Here is a 22,850-nt window from a genome sequence, read left to right as displayed (position 1 = left end):
AATGACTTTAAACTCTTGCATTCTCAACATTTCCTAGTCCCATTCAATCCCATCTGCATTAAATTGTACCCTTTTTTCCCTCATTATGTAGCATGGAAACATCTGTCAGAATGTGGCAGCAACAGAAGAACAGTGCCTTTTTTTTCCCTTTCTGTAGAATATGCGCTGTGATAAAATTCAAGTTACTTTACTCTGTATTTTTTTGTATTTGATAAAGATACACTGACTCCAGAGGGCATAGTTTCTGTATGTTTACAGAAAAAAAACACAACCTCTCATGTTGGTAAGACTTAGGAAGAGGAAGGAAATTATTGAAAAAGAAGTACGTCATTTCTATAATTTTGCATCACAGCCAGGGAAAACTGATGTATTCCAGTGGCATTGATAGGAGTGAAAGGAATTGGCAAACTTGATCCTTTAGGCCATTAATCTGTAGGATGCGATCGGAGGGAAAGTCCTTGCACATAACTGTACTAATATCACTGGACACAGTACTCTTACGCTTTGGTGCCAGGGGCCGGGAGGGTTTTCCTTAGTCTAAGAATATGTGTGTGGTATAGTAGAGAACATATTCTCTCATATCAAGGTGTAAATGAAAATGACTTGATCTGGAAAAGAAACATTTGCATGGCTTTTATATACACTAAAAATTTCTCAGGAATAAAAATGATTACGTCTGTGGTAAAAAGAAAATTATAATTGGAATAATGATAATTTCACCTAGAAATAGATGAGGTTATACATAAATTATCTTTTCTTTTTATTCAGCTTCAGTACAGTGATGACAAATATTGCCAGCCTTGCAAATGTAGTTAGCTGTCCCTTATGAGAGCTGTTTTTAGAGAAGCAATGATTGTAAAAGGTGCCACTTAAAGCCTCACTTTTTATAGTGGCCTGTTTTTAAGTTTTAATCCTGTCATCTTTAATTCATGCTTTTTTCCATTTGTAGCTAAAGCTTTTATTAAACTATTCCTGTAGGAAAAAGCTGGTTGCCGAGGTGGACTGGATGCAGAATAATGCTAAGATTTGTCCATTAGTAGCTCAAAGTGCAGAAAATTGCATCTCGGAGCTGTGTTCTGTTATAGATTTCTCCTGTCGTATTGGTGAAATAATTACAGTGTCTGTAAGATGTGTATAATTAAATGTTGCAACGGGAGTTCAGAAGTACTTTTATAAATTTTTAGAAGTATGAGTGTGGGAATGCTGAAATCTTGTGTTAGGTGATTTTATCTACGGTTCCCCTTCTTGGTAAGTACTGGCATATCTCTTTCAGATGGTGTTAGTGTGTACTGGCATACGCTGGCTTATTTCAAGCACCAAAGATAATGATATTTATCTAACCTGTCTGTGACTTCTCAGAGCTTACCGATTGCTAAATCATGTTCCTGACGTAGTTACGTTGCACCTTAAAATAGTAGCATCTGTAAAATTTGGAGATATGTAAACATCAATGGGTTTGAACATCCAGTGTATTAGAATTAGTTGTTCTGTGTCACCCACTCGGCATTTTGGTGCAGCGGTATTGCTTTCATTGACGTCCTTAGCATGAATGGAAAAAAAGCAGATGTGAATTATGATTCCTGATGCAAGGAATAGATTTAAATTAACTGAATTATCTTCATAGGTGCTCCAAGCTTGCTGGAAGGCTCTTGGAAGTAAAGCCATTGCTCATGTGTTTATGAAGTCATTGGTCTGTGCTTATCATCAGAAGACATCTCTTCCAGGCAAACCCCTGCTGACCCAGTTTCGAAGCATTTCATCTCGCTCGACACTTATTTTTTATATGTTCTCTGGAGTTGTACTGAGCACTGTGAGAGTGTGATTCAGTATCTCATTTTTAAGGATTACCACTCTGGCAGGGATAATATTTGCCAGTTACCGACCAATCACCTGTAACACAATCCAGGTTAAAATAATTGTACAATAAGCAATTTGTTTACAAAAAAGGAAAATAGCTACAAAGTTGAAAATGTTTTTTTGAGATGGAATACAACAAGTAAAGAAAGATCACACTCAGGTTTGGTTATCCTTAGATGAACCCCAAAGCGCCTCTCATTCTGTCTGGTTGTTTGCAGCATCCATCTAATCATGTGGTTGGGCATCATGTTCTTATGCACAGGAAACCTGTTCTTACGCAAACTCTACCTTTTTACTCATGGAACAGAAATTTGATCTGGATGTGTACGTTTCCCTTACACCCAGTCTGGCCTGTGGTTCTGTTCAGATTCACATCATCCTTTTCTGCTTTCTTGCCTGGATAAAGCCGCTCCTACCTGATGGCAGAGATCGTTATTAAGTCCCCTCTCACTGGACTGTTGAGAGACCTGGTGTTGTGTTAAATTATTAACCTACAAATTGCCAGCCTAATGTGAGGTGAAAAACTCTCCTTCACCAGTCAGGGCAGTGTTCACGCTCCGTGTGTAGTCTTTTGAGTCTTTGAATCTTACATTGTGTGTTACAGCTGTAGCTTGTCAGTCTTGCTTTATCCGGTCATTTAAGTGGAATTAATACCTGTGGCTTACTGGTTTAGATGAGACGCAGTGATAATCAGTCAGTCACTTTGCTATGGCTGGCTTTTTAACCTGCCACTGCAATCGCGGGAGGCAGTTGTCATGCTAATGGGTAGAAGCAAAAAAATATCCCATTGCTCCCACGTAGTTCAACATTTGAAACCACACAGAGGCACCTTTTGCCCCTGACCTGAATGAAGCTTTCTTTGTGCTTGGTGGTGTAAGATTTCTCTGTAACCACTGGTCAGGCAGCCAGATCCATTCAGGGAGAAGGAATGAGGCAGCTTAGTTTGTGTAAGAATATATGTTGGCATAGATTTGTTGGTGATGGTGATATGTTAGTCCTCTGGATAGGCTGCCTGGGAGAGAAATGCAGGATGCAGGACCTATGTTTAGTTTAAACTTCAGTTTATTTCTCTGGCTTATTTAAATGCTCGGGCCTTTGAATTGACTGCAAGAATAGATTTTTTCACTTCATCTGTCACGGAGGTGGTGTGAAGTCCAGCTGCTTCTGAAGTGCACGGCATATTTTTTTCATTTATTTTGTTAGCACTAAATCAGGTCAGCTAAGTCACTAAATCAGTGGCTTTGGATTTGGCGTAGAGCACTCGTTTGTAGTTGGCAAGTTTCCTCAGAAATATATTGAGAATATCACCTTACGACTGTATTCTTCTTCTACAAGCCATGCATGGGTTCCATTGATTTTTAAAGTATGATCCGCAAACATCTATTAGGAGGTAGCATTTAGCCATATCTGTTAATGTAGATGTCTGTGTGTTTCCATCTATTTCTGTGCATGTGAACAATCAGATAGAAAAAATAGAGAGAAGATCACTACTGTATTGTCGTAATAACTGCGAGGAGTGTTGCTTGTGTTTCACGCCTCTGTTGGAATGTTATCTTTTGTCATTGCACTCCCAACAGTATCTGGAAATTTTTGCCTTTATTCTCCAGCTATTTTTTCATGGGCAAAGTTGTGCGTTTCCATTGAGTGAGACTGTGGCACAATTTAAGTGGAATGTGACCATTTATTTTTTAACACTTTGTGACTCTTCTAACTTTGGCAATTATTTTCTTCCAGTCCTATCTGCTAAGATCACGACCGTGACTGGATTTGGAGGTCTGTCTCCGATAGTGATTTGGGATTGAGTATGGCAAAAAAGAGAGGAAAATAATTCCTTTCATTTTGGGGGAATTGCCTTGTTCTGTTCACTTGCAAAATTGAACATCATTATTGATAATACAAATGTTATTTCCTACTATAAGAAAAGAAAATTAAAGAACAGTTCATGTTTTTATGTTATATTTCTCTGTTTAAAGCTTTTCTTTAATGAACTCATCACTGTATAAAAGCGCATACAGTTTTGGTAGACAACAATAAATTAATGCGAGGTCGTGCCCATTCTGTGAAGTAATCTGAATTTTATCTGTCTTTGAAACGAGGTTGGACTGGGTGACCTCCAAAGGTCCCTTCCATCCTAAATTACTCTATGATTCTATTAAGTGGAGAAACATACCAAACATTTCATTGTTTAATTCAGGTAAATTTGCCTTTCGGTGTGTGCAGTATACGCTGCCTAGACACGTTTCACTGTAAAAAAGGTGCTATTCTGATTCCTGGAAACTTCTGACAAGTTTTTGTGGATGTTGAGTATGCTGGTATTTCCTTTGGGGACCCAAACTTCCATACAAATCGTTCCACTGAAAACTTATGAGGAGAAAAGCTTTGTGGAGTGAAAGGTGTGAGAAGGAAGGTGTGAAACAAAATAACACAAGCTTTTCAGCGAGCAACGGCTGGAACCCTCTGCAAAATAACATGTAAATTAGTTGTTGACTAATTTTAATATTTGAAACGCAGCGATACGTGAAACCCCATGCTTATTAAAACAGACTGGGATAACTTTTTCTCTGTATTCATCCTGCTGGGATTAATTTAGTCTACCGCATTTAACTAATCCTATAGCTACATAATGAATCTCTTTGTAATTAGAAGATAGCTACAATTAACAGTTGCACATGATCACTAGTCCATAAGTATCTAGGCCTACATTATTCATTAAATCAATAAGCACTTTATAAAAATAATTACAGTATTTCGAATGTGAAGGACACTGTTTTTAAAATCGGGATTATTAAGATTATTAAAATCACCCAGTTTAAAAATATGCTCCACTGCTGCTCTCTATTGCAAAACTGCTTTAAGTTTTACATAATTTTTTTTAAATGCAGATGTTACATTAAAGTAGTAAAATGACCAGGATTATTTTTTTTCATTTCCATAACAAAATGTGTTTGTGTGTGTGTGTGAAATTAATCTGAGAATTTCTCAGCAACAAAGACATGATCTGTATTATCATTATTTTTTGATTTCCACATGGCTATACTCACCGTTCCAAAAGAAATCCACAAAAATCTCTGGAGAGCAAAGCCCAGCTGCATTATGACAGCAAGGTTTGGGTTTAGGAGGAAAAGCAGCTCATTGTGAAAACCTGGGCTGAGAAGAACATTTGACCTTGAACAGTATACAGGCTGGCAATGAGAGAAGTTTGGGATGACTGTGCTAATGGTGAATCTGCTTGGCTGTCAGGTTAAATTCAAGCCTTAATATAATTTCTGTGTAGTTTCTCTCCAGTTTAATCTTCTTTCTTCTTTCAGTCTTTATGTAAAAAAGGCCAAACGTCTGAGAGACCTTCTCAAGTAAATGCCTATCTGTGTTATCAAAACAGGTTGAATTTCTATGAATTACCATGAAATTATTTTATCCACATCTTTTTATTGAATTGCAATTGAAATTAAATCCCTATTAGAGAATGAACACCTTTGATTTGTATCCATGAATCTAGTAATGATTAGTTTTCCTTAAAAAGGCTTTCCTTAAAAATGAGGCAGTGGGAAATAAATGCGTGAGTTTCTGTTTAGCTTGGGGGAGCGTGATGAGTAAAATACATGCAATTTTTACGTGTCAAAACTGGAAAAGAGAATGATGATGATGCTGATGATGACGATAATGATGATTACTGCTACTACTAGGTTTGGTACACGTATCTATTCCTACATTAATGCTCAGCCTTTGCATCTCACACCTTTTGCCCTGCCGAAAGGTTTGCCTGGAGTGAAAGGGGAAAGGAGACCCGGGCTGCCTCTTTCACAACAGCACTACTTTCGTCTTAAGGAAGCAGCATCCAGGTTGCTAGCACTGTTGCTCCGCAGGGTTCATGTAAAGATTGTAGTTGTAGTGGCTACCAAAACCTGACCACTTTCTGAAGTTGGAAATCACTTTGTGGTTTTTCAGAAGTTGAGGGGAAGGACGATGTTGTGTTAAAGGATGTTGGGACAAGTTCCCATGCACAAAGATTTATTGGCAGGGTTTGTAGCTGATGGCATGCCTTGGTTCTAGTGGTGAAGAAACACAACAAAATAGGAGAGAAAGAAAAGGGAAAGGACAAACTCTCCCCGCTGGCCAGGTGGGAGGAGAAGCACCAGGGGGACTCCAGATGAGTATCCTTCCTTATGTGTCCTCTCTAGTGCAGTGGTTGTTTCTCCCTGTAATACTTGTCTCATAGTGACTATATGGTTTTCTTCAGGGCCTGCTCAGACTCCCAGGTGGTTGTTCCGGCATGTGATGCTGTTAGTTTTGACTGGAGCATGCTTATGTCAGGGGCAGGTTCTGCACACTGCTTGGCTGTTAAGCTCTCTGCATGCTTATTATTGGGTCCACTAATGTAAACGACAACCCACAACTGAAGAGTGGGGAAAGGGGAAAAAAGAGGTGATACCTGCGCCAGTGGGAATCCTTTCCCATGAGAACCCACCGTGGGTTTGGATTGGCACATGCAGGCGTAACAGCCAGGGTCGCAAATAGAAAGGTCTGATCAATACAAAAGGCTGAGGTCCCAAAGGCACTGTGCAACAACCAAACTGGTAATCTCACCCTGTTATTAAAGTCTTTGGGAATATATTAGCAAATTATTTGAATACCTTTGGGAAAGGCAGGTGTTGCAGAGGGATAACACAGATTTTTTTGTAAGTGCTACAAAACCTGCCTTAGCCTCACAACAATTAAATGCTATGATTTTTTCCTTGGTTTTTTTCTTTCCCCCCTGAAAGTTTAGATTATCTTAACGTGGTTTTGTCTGCTCTTCTGACATCATACACTTCTAGGCATGTTTTTTCTATGATTAATAAAATTTTCCAAAGAGGTGTTATGTCATATTTTGGCAGCTCTCCTTAAGAAGAAATCTGTTTCCTTTCTTTCTATTAACATTATGCTATTACCACTCTGTACATAGTCACAGTATTTCATGGCAGTCATGGAGAGGCTCCTTTCCTTCGCAATTTCTTCTTTCTTCTCTGTTTTGCCTAAAAATATGCGCTTAGGAAAAAACATGATTTGCAAAAATCCATCCATTCAGGTCATCAGGTTTCTGTAAGTGGAGTCATACTGCTCAGTCATTTCAATTTACCACGTCTTTCCTTTGCAACAGATTCTGTCTTGAGCTGTTAAACGACACTATTGATCAGTACGCTATTGATCTGTGCAAAGGAAATCCAAGTTTCCTTTGTTCGAGCTCTTCACTATTCCATTTTCTTCTACCAGATATACCGCAACCATGACTCTTTACCATGCTTCTGGTTATTTTCCCCTCATTCTGACACCTGCCACAGCAAACATCAGCTTACCAGGGCTTGTGTTGCCCTTTGCTGACCCTTGTGTGTCTCAAGGAAAGGAGGCCTCCTGCTCTCTAGGGGTAGTGACTACTCTTCTCAGTGTTATCATCTGCATACTCCTGCTTGATAGTAGACAAGGTCAGGGAGAGGCGTGCCCTCCTTCCCTGGGAAGTTGCTGGGTTACTTGGTACCATACCCAGGGCACTTCTTGCTCTCCAGAACACAGAGGTGCAGTTACCCTGCTGAGCTGCACTACATTTTTGCTTCTCACCGTGACCCCTCCATTTTCCTTGTTCACTTTCAAGCACTGCTCTTGGTGGGTACTCTGATAACCACGAACACAGAAGATTCCCAGGGCTTCTCGATGTGTTGTTAAGGCTACTCTGATGGTTGCAAAGTTCCCGTGGTCAGTATGTCAGAGGCGTAGGTCTGTCAGGGCTTAGACATCCTTATGGTTTTGGGTGGTACTTTGCTGGACCTGGTCATGAGATCATGCCTTGGGCTACATTAGGAAGAACCATGCCAGCAGGTCAAGGAAGGTGATCCTTCCCCACTGCTCAGCACTGGTGACAGGAAATCTGGAGTGCTGGGTCCTGTCCTGGGCTCCCCAGCGCAAGAGAAATATGCATTTACTGGAGCGAGTTCAGTGAAGAGCCACAAAGATGACTGAGGGACTGGAACATCTTTCATTTGAAGAAAGGCTGAGAGAGCTGGGGCTGTTCAGCCTGAAGAAGAGAAGGCTTAGGGGGAATGTTATCAACATGGGGGTTTGTTCTTTGGTGTTTTTTTCTTAAGATGGGGAGAAAAGAACTGTATGAGCTAATCAAGGAACATGCACACCATGGATTCATACAATGTCGTCGTGATGCTTGATTCTCTATTCTTTTCCTAATAATTGCTCCCCTTTTATTTGCCTTTTCAACCACTCCTATCATTTTTTTTTCAAAGAGCTGCTCACAGTGACTCCTGTGTCTTTTTCTAAGGTTGTAGTAACCAAGGTGAAGGCTGCTTTTTTAAGTGTTCAGTTAAAGTTGTTTTCCCCATGCCTGCTATTTTGTACTTGTTATTTTGGATTTCATCTGCTATTTTATGGCCCAGTCAGAGCAGTGTGAGGCAACTGCAACTTTTCCCATGCGTTGTTGCTTTTGAGTACCCTGAATAATATTAAAAACCCATCAAACATTGCCACATCACTATTGCACTCCTTATTACAATACATTTAGGAAGACATTGAATAAATTCTGAGTCCTCCAACGCAATCCCTTCAGTGTATAAAACTCGACCATTTATTTGCTTTTTTCACTTCCTATTTTTACCTTTTACCAATCCAATTTGCCTCCAGTTCTTTGGAACTCTCCCGGTGTTTGGGAGGTACTGATACACACAATCCAGAACTTCTGTAAGAGGCCTGAGCATGGTTTATTGGACCTGCTGTTTAAAAATGTCTCAAAATCAGTGTCTGTGGCTTTATATACTCATAAGCTAATATTTTGGAACAGAAAGCTGTACCACAATTATTCTTTAGGGTAATGTAAATATAACAATTAGCTTTCCTCTTAATAGAGAACAGACATTTTTACATTTTTATTTGATGGTTCTGCTTTTCCTTTATTATAATTAACAGTTTTACATGCTCTGATAATAGTTGATCAAATTCACTGTTAGATTTCTTTCATGCCTAGCATGCAGAAAACCCTCCTTGGATCTCCTGAAGTGTAGTGTATTCATCTTCTGCACTTACTAATTTATTATAATTCTGATTTAAACTAATTTCAGTCATTGCTCATGCTTTCTATATATGTTCATACACGCATATTTTAGCATGGACTTTCAGATCCATTCTAGCCAGGTTAGGTTTTTATGCAATTTATGCGTCTTTCCTGGTGTATGTTTCTTCATTTTTAGGGCAACTTTGAAAATGTTTTCAATGTATGTTCTTTTTAGACTCCTTTTAAATTAGAGGCATAAGTGCTTAAGTGTTGTAAAATTACCTCCTTAATAGTCCAAGTGAAATTACTTTTTATTGCTTTGGACTTCAGTCTGTTTATATATACTGTATAATCGATTGGATCTCTTTTGATTTTCCATTTTTAAAATGCATTAATTTAATTGCAGTTTACTTTAGAATTGTGTGGTATTGCTCTGAAGAGGATGCAGCATAGTCTTACCCAGAGTTAAACATGTCTGGTTTTACTTTTACAGTGGCATGGTTTGGTTTTAACGGTGTGCTCTAATCCCTTTCTTGCTGGCCTTATTATTACTGCTGTTGTAGGTTTCTGATCTTAATATTTATGGGTAAAACACAAGAGGGAAGAATAACAAGGGTGAACAATGTATCGTCTATTTCTGATGCTTTTCACTTGTCTCATCACTGAAAAAACCAAAGGCATAATTTATTGTCATCTGGTCCAGTTAAAGACTCAAATCACTGCAAACAGATGCCATTGGTGGGCTATATAGTGCTTTATGAAGTTGCCTTTCTGCTTGCAGGGACCTATCAGCATTGTAACAGAACAAATCTGTCTTCTTGACTAATTAGACTATACTGTGATTGAAACAAGGGCGAGGAGATACAGCAGGAAGAGAAGAATTAAGTGAGGAAGAGAATGATAGTACAAACGGGCATTACCGAGTGAACCAAATCCTTTCTTTTCCGAATGTGTTCAGGAATAATCTCAAAGCTGCTAGAGATGATGGTAGATCAGTCCTTTCTTTCTATAGCAGGAAGGACAAAACATTGTTATGGATTGTTGGGCCATTGCTGATGGTCCTTGGGTCACTCCTTCCAGATCCCATATCCCTCTTACTGATTCCATTCAGTGAAAGAAAAGATTCTGTGACATAGAATGCAATCACACACTAGATAGCACACAATCAGATAATGTCTTGCTTATTTCAAATGTGAATTTTGCTTTCTTTTCTGGAGTCTTTCAACTTATTGTCGTATCAGTCTGTGACTTTAGCAGCATATTTAAAGGTCCCTTATTACACAGTTATTTTAAAATATCCATTTCCTTGCAGTCAACTTGCTTTTATTCTATCCTATTTTGCTAATGGTTGTAGTTAATTTTTTGGCAGAGGCTGTAATGGCTGTTTGTTTCCTGATGACGTTTAAACCCAGACCTCTACACAAAAGAAAGGGAGTATTAGTTTGAGAGTTCTCCATGCTCAAGAACAAGGCATGATTTACATAGTTGTTTACTACCTCTATGATAATTATTGGAAAATGAAAGTTTGTGTTTGGCAAAAATGCATTAAGTAATGATTTATTGTGGACATAATTTTGTGGAGTAAATCACAAGCAATGTCTTCTTTGTTGATTTGATTATTGAGATATATTATATGCCCGACACTTCAGAAGCATTGGCTTTATAGGAATTAAAATTTAGATTCTTGTATATTTCTACATATACTCTGTCATAACCCTTCCCTTCCCTTCCCTTCCCTTCCCTTCCCTTCCCTTCCCTCCCCTCCCCTTCTCTTCCCTCCCCTCCCCTCCCCTCCCCTCCCCTCCCCTCCCCTCCCCTCCCCTCCCCTCCCCTCCCCCTCCCCCTCCCCCTCCCCCTCTCCCTCTCCCTCTCCCTCTCTCTCTCTCTCTCTCTCTCCTGGCTTTTAGAAATCTGAGTCTGAAGATTTGAGGTCTGAAGTTCAGAAGAAGTAGAATGGCAAAGACCTTTGGATATTTGCAACCTTTACTCTGCCTACACAAAGTTTTAACATACCGTTTATAGCTTGTATAAATACCCTTCTGACACCTTAATACATAAATTTTATTAAATCATGACTATAGTATTTGTAAGTATTTTGTAAGACTAGCAGGTCCTGCCAATTATTTTATGAAACCCACTTAACTTATTTAGAAAAAAATAGGGTGTCTTCTTTTGTGCGATTATGTATACAGACAAAATTTGAAATCAGTAGCTGTAATCCAAGTGTCTTTCAAAGGGAAAATTCTTTAATTACTTGATGAATTTTTACTCCCTTTACACAGTAAGGAGGAAGCTGATCTTGAAAAACCTCTGAAAGTGATCCTGTAGTGGGCTAGCCTACTTAGTGTGAATATTTATGGTCTAACAGTTTAATTATGGGAACGGGGTCTTTTGTGGTTACACAATGAAGAGCTAACACTATTTTCCCACGCGTTTTGCTGTCATTACACTTGTGAGTCTTGTCCCAAAGAACTACAGATATTTTATTAGCTGTAGCCTCATTACTGCTGTCTGTGTCCAAAGCAGTGCTTTCCCCTGACTCATACTGAAACAGCACATTTCGATTTGCGTGCTTGCTTCAGTGCCAAGATGTCGTACTCCTCAAGGGGAAATTCTGGTCAGAGTAACATTAAGTTGAATGAATTTTACAAATGCCAAGCCAGTTAGGATTAACCATTTAACACAATCTTAAAAAGGCTGTCTAGCTGGGAAATTGTAAGTCATTGTTGGAACATAATTTGTATAAAATGAATAATTAGTATCTTTTTGTACAGTTGTTCTCAGTGTCAAAAGCAACATCCCCTGTGGTACCCTCTATGCTAGGAAAGACAATTTTAAAGTCTAAAATATGTTAAACTTCCTACTCCAGACACCCTTCAGAGTTAAGGTTATACCACTCAGCGTAAAAACTGGCAACACCAGGGAGATGAGGTTTCTGAGAACAGGTGGAGTCCATGGGCTCCAAAAACGGGTTGGGTCCATGGGTTGAGTCCACTGCAGTTTGAGGCATCACAGTCCAAAACAGTGACCTTTCCAACAACAATGTCTGCGGACCACCGCATATTATCAGCTTCATACCAGTTCTCCCAGATCACAGTCACCAGTATAGGTCAGAGTCTGAAGTGTCCAAGACACATCTGGAGATGCTGGGACAAAAATGGCATCATTAAAAATAATCAGAATGGGCTTGATTTAAAGAAGGAGCTACTTCTCTATCCTGTACAGCCATAATCTTTCCATTTTGCAAGATGCATGAAGATGCTTACCTATAGTTTTATGTTGTGTTCTGTGAGAAGAATGAGCGTTTGTGATCATCAGTTAATTCCCATGCCATGCTGTCATTACCCCATTTGGTGTCCAAGTCTCTCTGATGGCATCACTACAGCAATCTGTGTGAGAACTTTCCCTGGCCTTCTGAAAGCAGCTGCACAAAATCTGCTGAAAAATAGTCTGTTACATATCCACCTAGACAGCCACGCTATGGCCGCTTATCATCCTTTAAATCACTGTGGAAAAGAACACAGTAGATGAAAATGTGGCACTGCTGAAGCGTGGGAGAAAAGATACCCAGAGCAGCAAACACACTCTGAGTTTGCTAAGCTCTGACAGCCAAGAATGGTGGGCATGAGCCCTGGATACCCCTCAATCAAAGCAGGAAAGCCGCGTACTTCTCTGTAAGATGTTACACTGGTGTTAACCAAAAGTGAATGCTGTGATGCATACCATCAATGCCCAAATACTCCCCATCTCCAAGGTATGGATAACATAAACCTGTTGAAAAAGCCTCTGAGCATCAAATTCCTAAAGCAGTCTAAGTTCAGATGAGGACAAAAAGTGTGTTTCAACTAGGCAGTTGTAGTGATGAGTCACATCAACGATTGCTTCCAAGACAGTTTCAAAACAGTGACGGGCTTTGTGGTTATGGCACACTTTGGTGGAATCGGCTGCTTTTAATAGTGTCAAAAATAGTGCACTGTATATTAATACTGTCTTTACAGACACTGTCTTTACACACCCCAAATGCAGACATGCATGTGATGCACATGAGCAACTCTTGCAATGGGATAGTGGGGTCCTTCAGAGCTCGACATCACTGCTTTTTAGTGTTTGTATCAGCACTCTTCTAATTCTTACAAAACGATCATGAAAAGGGTCAAGGGCTGCTGTCCATTCTGCAGACTGTGACTCAGTCCAGAAAGCCTGTCTCCTCTTTCTACCCGAAGAACCACGCGACTCGGAAGCCTTCAAGTATTGACTTCCACAGTATCAAACTTAAATACAGCAACATTTTGAAATACGTTGAAAGGTCCCAAGCCTTACATACTATGCATTTCTGCTATCAAGATGAAGAGTAGAAACATCTTATATCAGGGTACCTGAGGAGAATATTCTTGAGCTATAGTGAAATAAAAAAGGAACCTCTGTGATAAACGGAGCTCTCAACTCCTTGAGTCATTAGACCATTACTGGAAATAAGAGAAAAGGATTGTGGCCAAGAATCAAGAACTATTGGCAGGAGCTATTCCTATGTGCATTTTGGATGAGAGTTTCTGTCTTAGCATGACTGATATCTCTCCTGCTTTGCAACAGCATTCTCAGACCCAAACTTCAAGATGCAAATATAAGAATTGACAGGTGAATTTGTTACCAAGTGTTCTTTAACACAGTTTCAGTCCAACTCAGCCTGTTTGATGTTGAGGTGTGAATACGTAATGTCAAAAGGGGTTGAAACTTCTAAAAGCTCTCTCTGTTTGTAGTTGTGGAAGGTTGAAATTATCCATGTATTCTGACCAAGGAAAGGAGTGGGGTAGCTTAAAGAAAAGATATTTATTTAGAGCACTATAACAAATTTGGAGCTGATACCGCTTATACCACTAGAAGCATTGCAATATACCAAAATCTTTTTTATGTGCTTAGTAGTATGCTTTATGTCAAAGTTGAAAAGCAACAGCATCATATTCATATCATAGATATGTAACTCATAGATATATTCATATCATAGATATGAATAGATATATTCATATCATAGATTCATTCATATATATTCATATCATAGATATATATTCATATCACAGTTATGAATATATATGGATATTCATATATATTCATATTCATAGATATGAATATATATGATATAATCATAGATATATCATATCTTACATCCACTAATGAGTTTTAGGGAAGTGGTTGAGTCACCATCCCTGGACATCTCTAAAAGACGTGTAGATGTGGTGCTTAGGCATATGGTTCAGTGGTGGACTTGGCAGTGCTAGGTTAATGGTTGGACTTGATGATCTTAAAGGTCTTTTCCAATGATTCTATGGACCTCACGAGAGGGGTGGATCATTTAGTCTGGCTATAAAGTCAAACCATATTCAAGCACAGAAAATATGCAAGTTCTATTGTTTGGTGACAAGACCGAGAAGGAAAATTTTTTATTTGCTAATCATAAAAATCTTACAAATATGTAAATGCCATCTTTCCCCTAGATAATTAGAAAGCTAAACTTAGAAACAACAAAACCTCATTTTCATTAAAAGTCATTGGGATTGGAGGCATTTTAAATCCTTCCAGAACTAGGGTCCAGGATTCTTCTTCAAACCATTTTTTAACTGGAAACATGTCTTAGGCAGCTGGTCTTACTCGCTGGTAAGGTGTTTTGCCTCTGGCATCCACTTATCTTATGCCTATATTAGAGGACCTTTCACATCCCTTGTTGCTCCTAACCCATTTTTCAGGTTTTCCCCTACCCAGTTATCATGACAGAAGAACATGAGATTGCTTTAACACGATTTGTTCTCAGCAGAGTCACCCTGGCTATTATTACTTACATTTTTCTTAACTTTCAGAACTCTTGATTATGAATTGTTTTATTATTTGGTCTGTTGCTGCTCCAGGAATTGAAGCTAAGCTGACCAATTCTTAATACCTAGCCTTTTTCCCAGCCTTTCAAAGACACATGCTGTGTTTCCCTTTTCTAGCCTGCCAGAACTTTGTCCGTCTTTCCCAAGTTTTGAGACTGTCAGTTTGTTCTCTCGGTACCGCAGCTGATTTTTACCCAGCCAGGACAACTTGAAAACATCATACTTACATAACCCTTCTCTTATCTAGACCAAATCTGTACATCCTTTTCTTTGCTGTTGTTTTTACTAACATCTGATCACAGTTAAAACTTTTAGGGAGGACTGAAACTAAACGGATGCCAAACACTGCTGTTTCTTTGTGCGATCAGCTGGTAGGCTGGAAGAGTACAGAAGCAAAGTTTTCCCTTTGTCCTTTTGTTACTTCATTTATTTATTATCCCTCATGTCCTTTGCAGTTCTGTTTCATTTCATGCTATTGAACTTTTTGACTCTTGGGCGTATGGGAGAGTTGGGCAGCATCAAAAGGAGTATCAGTGGTCAGGAAGGAGCTGGATTGATCTTAGTGGAGGAATTGGAGAAAGATGAGTGGAGACCAGAAGTGGACTTCCTTCTCCATCCAATTCTGTCTCCATGATGGAGAATAATGCCTCTGCTGCCTTGTATATACACATACATTACGGTTCAGTTTTGACTATGCAATCATCACATGCAAATCTGAAGAAAACAAACTGACAATAAGAGAAGTGAGCAACAAATTATCATTGCTCATACCTGCTTGGGAGCTTTCTGAGTTAAATGATATGTATACAACTGTTAGATGGTGAATAGGCTTGTAAGTCAACTAAAACTGATGGAAAGACTTACACAGAGATATAATTATCTGCAAGCTGGCACATTTTCAGAATTGCCCACTTACTTATGTGTGCAAAATCTGTGTCCCAAATCTAGTTACGTTTTCTCAAATATGTGGTTGAGTTTGCAACATATGCATACCATCAAATATATAATCTTTTGTATATATAGTGAAGGAATGCCTTTTGCTGTTACAGGTTGGGTTGCGCATTTGGAGAATTTGTTCCATAAAGTTAGTGTGGATGCTAGTGCCCTTAAAAAGAAGCTAACAGTAAATTCTGTTTATGGGCTGTGACTGTCTGAACTGTTTTTCATGTCCAAGTAAATGTATTACCTTAAAATGTAGTGTTTTAATGGAATTTGACATACATTATGTAGATACACATGAAGTATAATATTATTAAACAAAAATGCTTGGCTGAACTTGGGCTTTTTTGCATAATGGGATGTTATATTAAGTTGTGAGGTTTTAGTGAATGAGGATGAACGAAATCTCTCTGCATTGAAATTTAGGCCCTGTGGAGGGTTTTGGCAAATCGTTTTGTAATGCAGTTCACAATCAGAAACCACCAGTCCCAGGAGAACTACACTCTAACTGTAAACAGAGAGTTAATAAAATCGAAATTTGAAAAGATAAATTTGAATTTAATTTTGAAAAGTTTGGAGTATTGTGTAGTTCTTGAACCATGATGTAGTATCTTGAAACTGAACTTCTTAAATCAAATATAATGTAAGTTTTCCAACACTTTTAAAAATTATTTCTTCCTAAATTGATTTTCTGCAGTGGTTAGCAGTAACTTTCTTGTAAAAAACTGATGTGTAACTTTATGCTGAGGACAGTTCAAAATTAAATGATACTTTTTTAATGTTATTCCAAAGTGAATTTGACATGCTTCTTTTTTGTCTTGCTGTCTTGCACAGGTATCATTTTTCTTGTTCATTATTTTTGTGGTGTATACCATGCTGCCCTTCAACATGAGGGACGCTATAGTTGCCAGCGTCTTGACCTCTGCATCTCATACGATTGTGCTGAGCGTCTGTCTATCAGGTACAGCTGTTGTAAAGGAGCACTTGGTTTGGCAGGTAGGTGCTTTGTGGAATTAATGATTAATTGTGCACTGAATAGCCTGGTAAATGAGCCAGGAGTGCCTCAGTGGGTGCTTGGGAGCATAAACTTATTTCTGTCTTCATTTCAGAATTGCTACAGACTTAATTCACGAGTGGTCGCTTTCTGATAATGGGGGTGTCAGTAATGTTATGTCTTGCTGAATAGCACACTTAAGTGGTAGAATCTACAGCCACGTAGCGCTTACCAGTGTGAAAACTAACGTTGCTCGAAAAATTATGTGATCCAGCCATGTTGTGGTAGTTGCATTACCAGTCTGGTATGTAAACCACATTGCTCCTCTCCTCACCTCGTTAGAACCTAACTAACTTCCAAGACCAGGGATTTTTTCCAGGTATCAGTGTTATCTTTGACTCAAAAAAAGCATTGTTCCTTTGAATACCCTGAGGTGTGCTGCATTGAAGCTCTGTTGTGAAGACATGCCCTCTCCAAGGGCTTGTCCTTCTTCTGTAATTCTCAGCCATTTGTAGGAATTTTACAGCCTCCTCCTGGGTGCCCCCCCTAATTGAAGGGGACTGGCTGTCTCCAGGGTCCGTGACATTCAGAGAACCCATCTGTGTTTGCTGTTGGGTCTTGGCTGGTAAATCAACTCTGATACTTCACTACATGACATACTGCAGATCAATGATTTTTAAAATACAAATATCAGGAGGGTTTTTTTCCTTCCTGTTTTGCAGAAGATGTCTTAAACGGTGAAATGCTACAGTTTTTGTTGTAGTAATGTGACGATCCCAGCTGTCATTGACAGAAATCTGTATTTTTGAGGAAAAATTTAGATTTCATTTTGAAAAGCAAACACATGGGTTGTTTTTAACATAGTTATGTCATTTTAGGGAAACAGAATTATTTTAACTTTTACACCAAAATTACACTGAAGCCTAAAAGTATGTACATTATTATAAACATACCAGTAGAACAGGAAAGGTAGACATCATGCTATTTATTGTGAATAGCATGAAGAATGAAGCAAATAGCTTCTACTTACCTTTTAAGTTACTTGAACCTTGTTTTGAAAAACATTGTGCCTCAACAGGTAACTTCAAAATTGCAGTAATTTTACACAAGTCGTGCCTTGTAAGTTGTTGTTCAGGAAAATACATTTTAATTCCAGATATGGCTGCAGATCTGTGTTATATGGAATGTTGGAATTGAAGTCCCATAAACAAAATATGTTCTAAGATGTAGTTGTCTGTAGACATTTCAAATGGTGAGATAAGTGGGTTTGCTCTTCTTTTGTTGCTTTGGGTTAGTTGCATGTTTTCTGCCAAGGTTGCCAAGTTGTGCTGTATGTTAAGCAAGGACTGTAGTCATCTGCACTCAATGTAGTATTTTAATAATTCAGTAACGGAGTTATTGATAATTGTAGTGGAATAAATCAGGGAGAATGTTATTCTTGGTTTTATGTCAACCTATGGCTTTTATTCTGGGCATAGATATGCTGATAAAACAGTATTAATGTTTGCCACTCCTTCCCTAAAAGTGCTTTGGGTTAAAGTTGCTGTTTGCAGAATTTTCACTGCCTATCTTTCTAGACCATTAAAATTTGGTATATCTAAGACAGTGCTTGCAGAAGATATTGTATTTTTAGACACATCATATCTCCAAACTGAAAAGAAATAAATCATGGGCTGTGATGCACAATTAGTTTCTTTCACCTCTTCTGTAACTTCCTGTTTCATTCAGAAAGAGTGGAAGTCTTTTAGTAATCTGCAAATTTGTTAAGAGTATTTAATTTCTAGGATGTTATCAATTTTCTATTCTCTCTTTGTAAAGTGTACTAAATGTTCTGAATAATTTGGCAGTTACTGAAAGTACGGAGTGCACTGCATTTTTACGAATGTGTGGAACTGCCACTATCGCAGTCCATTTGCCCTCTGTACACTTTTAGATTACTATTGTTTATACTTTGGAGTGTAAGCAAAATAATGTTTGTTTTGTGTTCTTTGCTTTTGAAAATCGAGACCGCAAATAAAGAATTAGATTAGAGATACCGATTACACTAAAAGGAGAAATAACATTTGTCAGTGATATACCTCAAGTTGGTATAGGATAAGTGTGTGTAATTAACAACAACAAAAAAAATGCTATGGGTTGGCATCCCATAGCATTTTGGAAGTTAGTCATACCTTCAGTCTATCAGTAGAGGAAAACTGATGTTCAGAAGCATTTGTCTATTTTGAGATTTGTCAGAGCCTCCCTTACTGCTTTTGTCATTCCTTCTGTTGTCCTCTGTAAAGTTTTAAATATTAGCTTCAGTAAAGCTGAAAGGTTTAGCATGCTCTTGGTTGTCCAGTGTTGGCTGCAGTCAGAGATACTGAGGCAAAAGCCTCCTGCCAGGATAAAGAATCCTTCAACAGACTCTGCTGGTTACAGGAACTAGTTTCTGTTTGACCTATGCCTGTCTTTTGGGGGGAGGGAATCCACCTTGGTTTAAAAATTGGCAATGATGGAGGTGATCTTCCACAAGCCATTGTATTTTTTTCCACGGTGGTTGTCTGTCAGTGTTAAAGTTTTGTTCCTCTTTCTTAGTATGAATTTGTCTAGCCTTGTCACCCAGCTTCTGTATCTCGTTTTTTCCTCTGGTAGACTGACAGACCCAATAGTATCCAATTTCTGTTTCTACCATGAGATTACTTCTAGACTATCATGAATTTGCCTCATCTCCTTTTTGTCAGTAAAATAAATGAGTTGCCTACTTTTGCACTAGCCTAAGCCTTTTATCACTCAGAGTTCTTGAGTCCTTAGTTGTGCCTCGTCAACGTCTTTCTTGCAACGTGGGCGTTAGCCATAGAGGAACATGCCAGGAGCAGCTGCAGCAGTGCCAAATGCTAATAGGGGGCTAGGTCTACAAAGGGGTTAGTGTTCTGCAGTGCTCAGCGTGGAGACACAGGCTCTACAGTGAAATAACCAGTAAAATACCTTGCAGTTCTGTGGGCAGTTTAATGCACAGCTATGGGATCTGTGACAGGGAGGAGGAAAAAGAGCCCTGTGTACCAGTCTCGGTTTATGAAAAAGTAACTGTGTATGTATGGTTTGGGCTTTTTTACCGTTGAAAATTTTAATCCTAGCCCTTACAAGGCATACGGTTTGGAATCCAGGACTCTGCCCCATCTTTCCAGGTGAGCATCCTACTGCCAAGCAGAGGATGTTGTTCTGTCTGCTCCTGGGAGCCCGGCGGTTAGGACTGCTGCAAGAGGACACGACTCTAATTATGGCATTAAAGCATTTGGCTCAGAAGACCTTCGCGACTTAACATCCCTTTCAGTTACTGATGGAATGCACAGTATTTTGCTGCCATCCCTTGCTATAAACACGTAATCTGTTTCTCCCCAAACCAGAACAGATTCTAATCAAATACTTGCGTTTTCCTGCTCTGTTATTAACTGCTCAACCATTCTGATCTCATAATGGGTTGATACTATCATTAGAGGTCATTTAGTTCTTAATTTGTTGAAAAAGAGCTAACCAAAATCATTAAACACCCTGTAAGCTTCCATTTTTCTTTTTGTCTTTGTTATATATGAGGAGTGTGATTTTTTCATTTTAGTCTTTTAAAAAAGTATTGTTGTTTTACTCTCTTGACAAGCAATTTTGTTGCTGTTGTAATCTTTTTCGTTAGTTGTGGCTAAATGTTTTCCAAACTGTGGCTAAATCACTACAAACTGTCCTTCGTGGTTTGGGCTTTTTTCTTTAAACTAGTGTTCCTTGCCTTCGGGGAATTTTTTGGCAGCTCCTTGCAGCACTGTAAAAGCAGTCCCTTTTAGAGGCACAAAATTGTAACTGGGCAGGATGCATGTGAACATTTTTGTTTATTTATTTATTTATTTATTTACTCCATTCAAGAATGCATATAGCAAAAGAAACAATTTGTAACAATTTTATGTAAGTAGCGCTTGGGCTTTGCTTGTGTGATGAGCTCCTTTCTCGTAGCCTGGATAAATCCTATGATAATGTTCTGTCCTGGTGGACAAACACAAATGCTAAATGAAAATTTTGTTATTTTCAAGAATGTTTGAATTGGAAAATTCCAAGGCTATATCCTCGACATCTTGTTCATTTACCATCAACTAGGCTGAGGTCTCCTGTTACAATACAAATTTTATCCTATGTGCTATGGACAGTTAAAGACGAAGCTGCGTCCTTATTCTTATTATTCTTACGTGATCTGCTGGTGTATATGCACTAGCTAGTGTTACTGTATATCCAGATTGTGGCTCCTGCTTGCCTTCTGATTCGTGATCTTTTGGTATAAGTTGGTTCAAGATCTGTAGTGACTAAGAAATTAGTAATTTTATTTTTTTTTTAATAACCCACCTTCCCTTTTTCAACCCACTGTGGATTAGTTGGTTTGGTTTTTTTTCCTGAATAGGCCATAGCCATTGATTTTTAACTTGGCAATCACGCAAATCTTCCTATTTGAATCTCTAACTTTCTTGCTACTAGAACCTCTTTGTTCCTGCATGGAAAGGTTGGTGGTCCAGATGCCTCCTCTTGAGGCCTGGTTCTGCAGGCTGCAATGGGACCCCACCTAATCTTTGAAAATGTCGATAGGTTAAATTTTACAGACACCCTTAAAAGTTAGGTAGATAATTTTGATAGCATGTTGCAGGCCTTCCTCTTTTTGGCTAGTCACCAGCCTGCTATTTGGGTCCTAGTGGTTGGATCATTAAGTGTTTCAACACTCAGAGCACTTTCAGCAGCCACCCCCTGATGAACAAAACCCCTTCTGGTACGACTGCCTTTGCTGTACTGATTCTTCCAGGCTGTCCCAGACTCCCACCAGCAGTGCCCAAACCACCACAATCTCTCCCTTTCCCTTCCTTTGGTTCCTGCCCTAAACATCCCATAATAAGTCTTGCACTGCCCTGCATCCATCATGTGTCGCATGCCCCTGGGCAGTGACCTCCCTTAGTCCGAGGGGTGATCTGGAAAGCTGTTCCTGATGACCCATGGAGATGGGTGTCACACCAGGCGCTGGGGCTGAGGCTCCCCTGGGACAGCCCGGAGCGGGGCCTGGACAGGGTGTCGCTTCCTCTGGGTCCTTAATTTGGGTTCCTGCCTGCCTTTGTGCTTCTGTGCCCACTCTGGGCTTGTGGAGGTGGGCCGATGGCCCCTGCGATGGGAGTAGCTGGGTGTTATTCAGGCTTTTCCCCACCATCGTGTCTCTCTGCTCCTCTGTGTGTGTGTGTGTGCACAGCTTTTGATCACTTCACCTAACAATAATTGCATGATTATTTCTATCAAGATTCATGAGACGATGCTTAACACGTGTTTTGCAATTCATACTTAAGGGAAATATCTAAAAGGAGATACCATACCTAAATAAATTACAAATCTTTCCATAGATCTAGTTAGCTTTTTCAGAGTTGATAGTGGTTCTTATGCTTCTATATCTTATCAGCTCCTAGAAAGAAATAAAATTGACAGTGTCAGATGGTGGACAGGGTTTCAATGACAGGCAAATTGGATACGATATCTGTAATATACATTTTGATATCCTACTCAACATGCAGCATATAGGCATATACGTCTTTGCATAGACCACTGATTTAAACCTCTCTGTTAACATATTTAATAGGTGATGATATTTAAAAAAAATGTTTTATGTAATGGAGTGGCATAATGCAAAATAAACATAAAAAGCACCAGTATTCACTGGCTAATAAAAGAAGAAAATGTACAGCTCTAGGGCTCAGAAATAGAATAGAAGTTGTTTTATGCTGTTATCATGCAATAAAAGAAAAAAATCATGTTTATTAAAAAAAAGGCTGTGAAAAAAGACCGTGTCTTTAAGTACATTCATTACTGTATAACCCCTGAGGCTTTATAGCTACACAGTGAAAGCTTAAAGCGCATAGGAATTTTAGTAGTCTGAATGGCTAAAAGCTGTTGCCATGGGTTGAATGTATCCTTCTCCCTTGAATACCTTTTTTTTGAAGGAGATGGGGAACGGTTATTCATGAAGGTAATGCAGTTTGAACAACTCCTGCTTTCTTTCTCCTGCACAGTTACACGAAATGAGTTGCTGTTATCCCTGCTGAAGGGGTGGAGGGCAGTGACTGCTATTGAAGGAGGGAGACTGTATTTCTTGCAGCAGCAGCTATTGCTGTCCCATCCCTCA

The 22,850-nt window shown here is 39.1% G+C and overlaps 1 protein-coding gene across 2 annotated transcripts in view; it reads left to right on the top strand.

Annotated features, from left to right (window-relative positions):
• The window catches only part of ADCY2 (adenylate cyclase 2), a 229,686-nt gene that overhangs the window by 50,874 nt on the left and 155,962 nt on the right, over window positions 1–22,850 (top strand). Inside the window, exon 3 of one of the 2 annotated variants that reach the window (XM_063326198.1) lies at window positions 16,525–16,686. The exons of the other annotated variant lie outside the window; for it this stretch is intronic. Within the exon in view, the coding sequence (XP_063182268.1) occupies window positions 16,525–16,686 (162 nt within the window). The remainder of the gene's footprint in view (window positions 1–16,524; window positions 16,687–22,850) is intronic. 2 annotated transcript variants of the gene reach the window in all.

This window comes from Chroicocephalus ridibundus, chromosome 2 (assembly GCF_963924245.1).
Source record: "Chroicocephalus ridibundus chromosome 2, bChrRid1.1, whole genome shotgun sequence".
NCBI lineage: Eukaryota > Metazoa > Chordata > Aves > Charadriiformes > Laridae > Chroicocephalus > Chroicocephalus ridibundus.
This window is presented reverse-complemented; position numbering and strand designations above follow the sequence as displayed.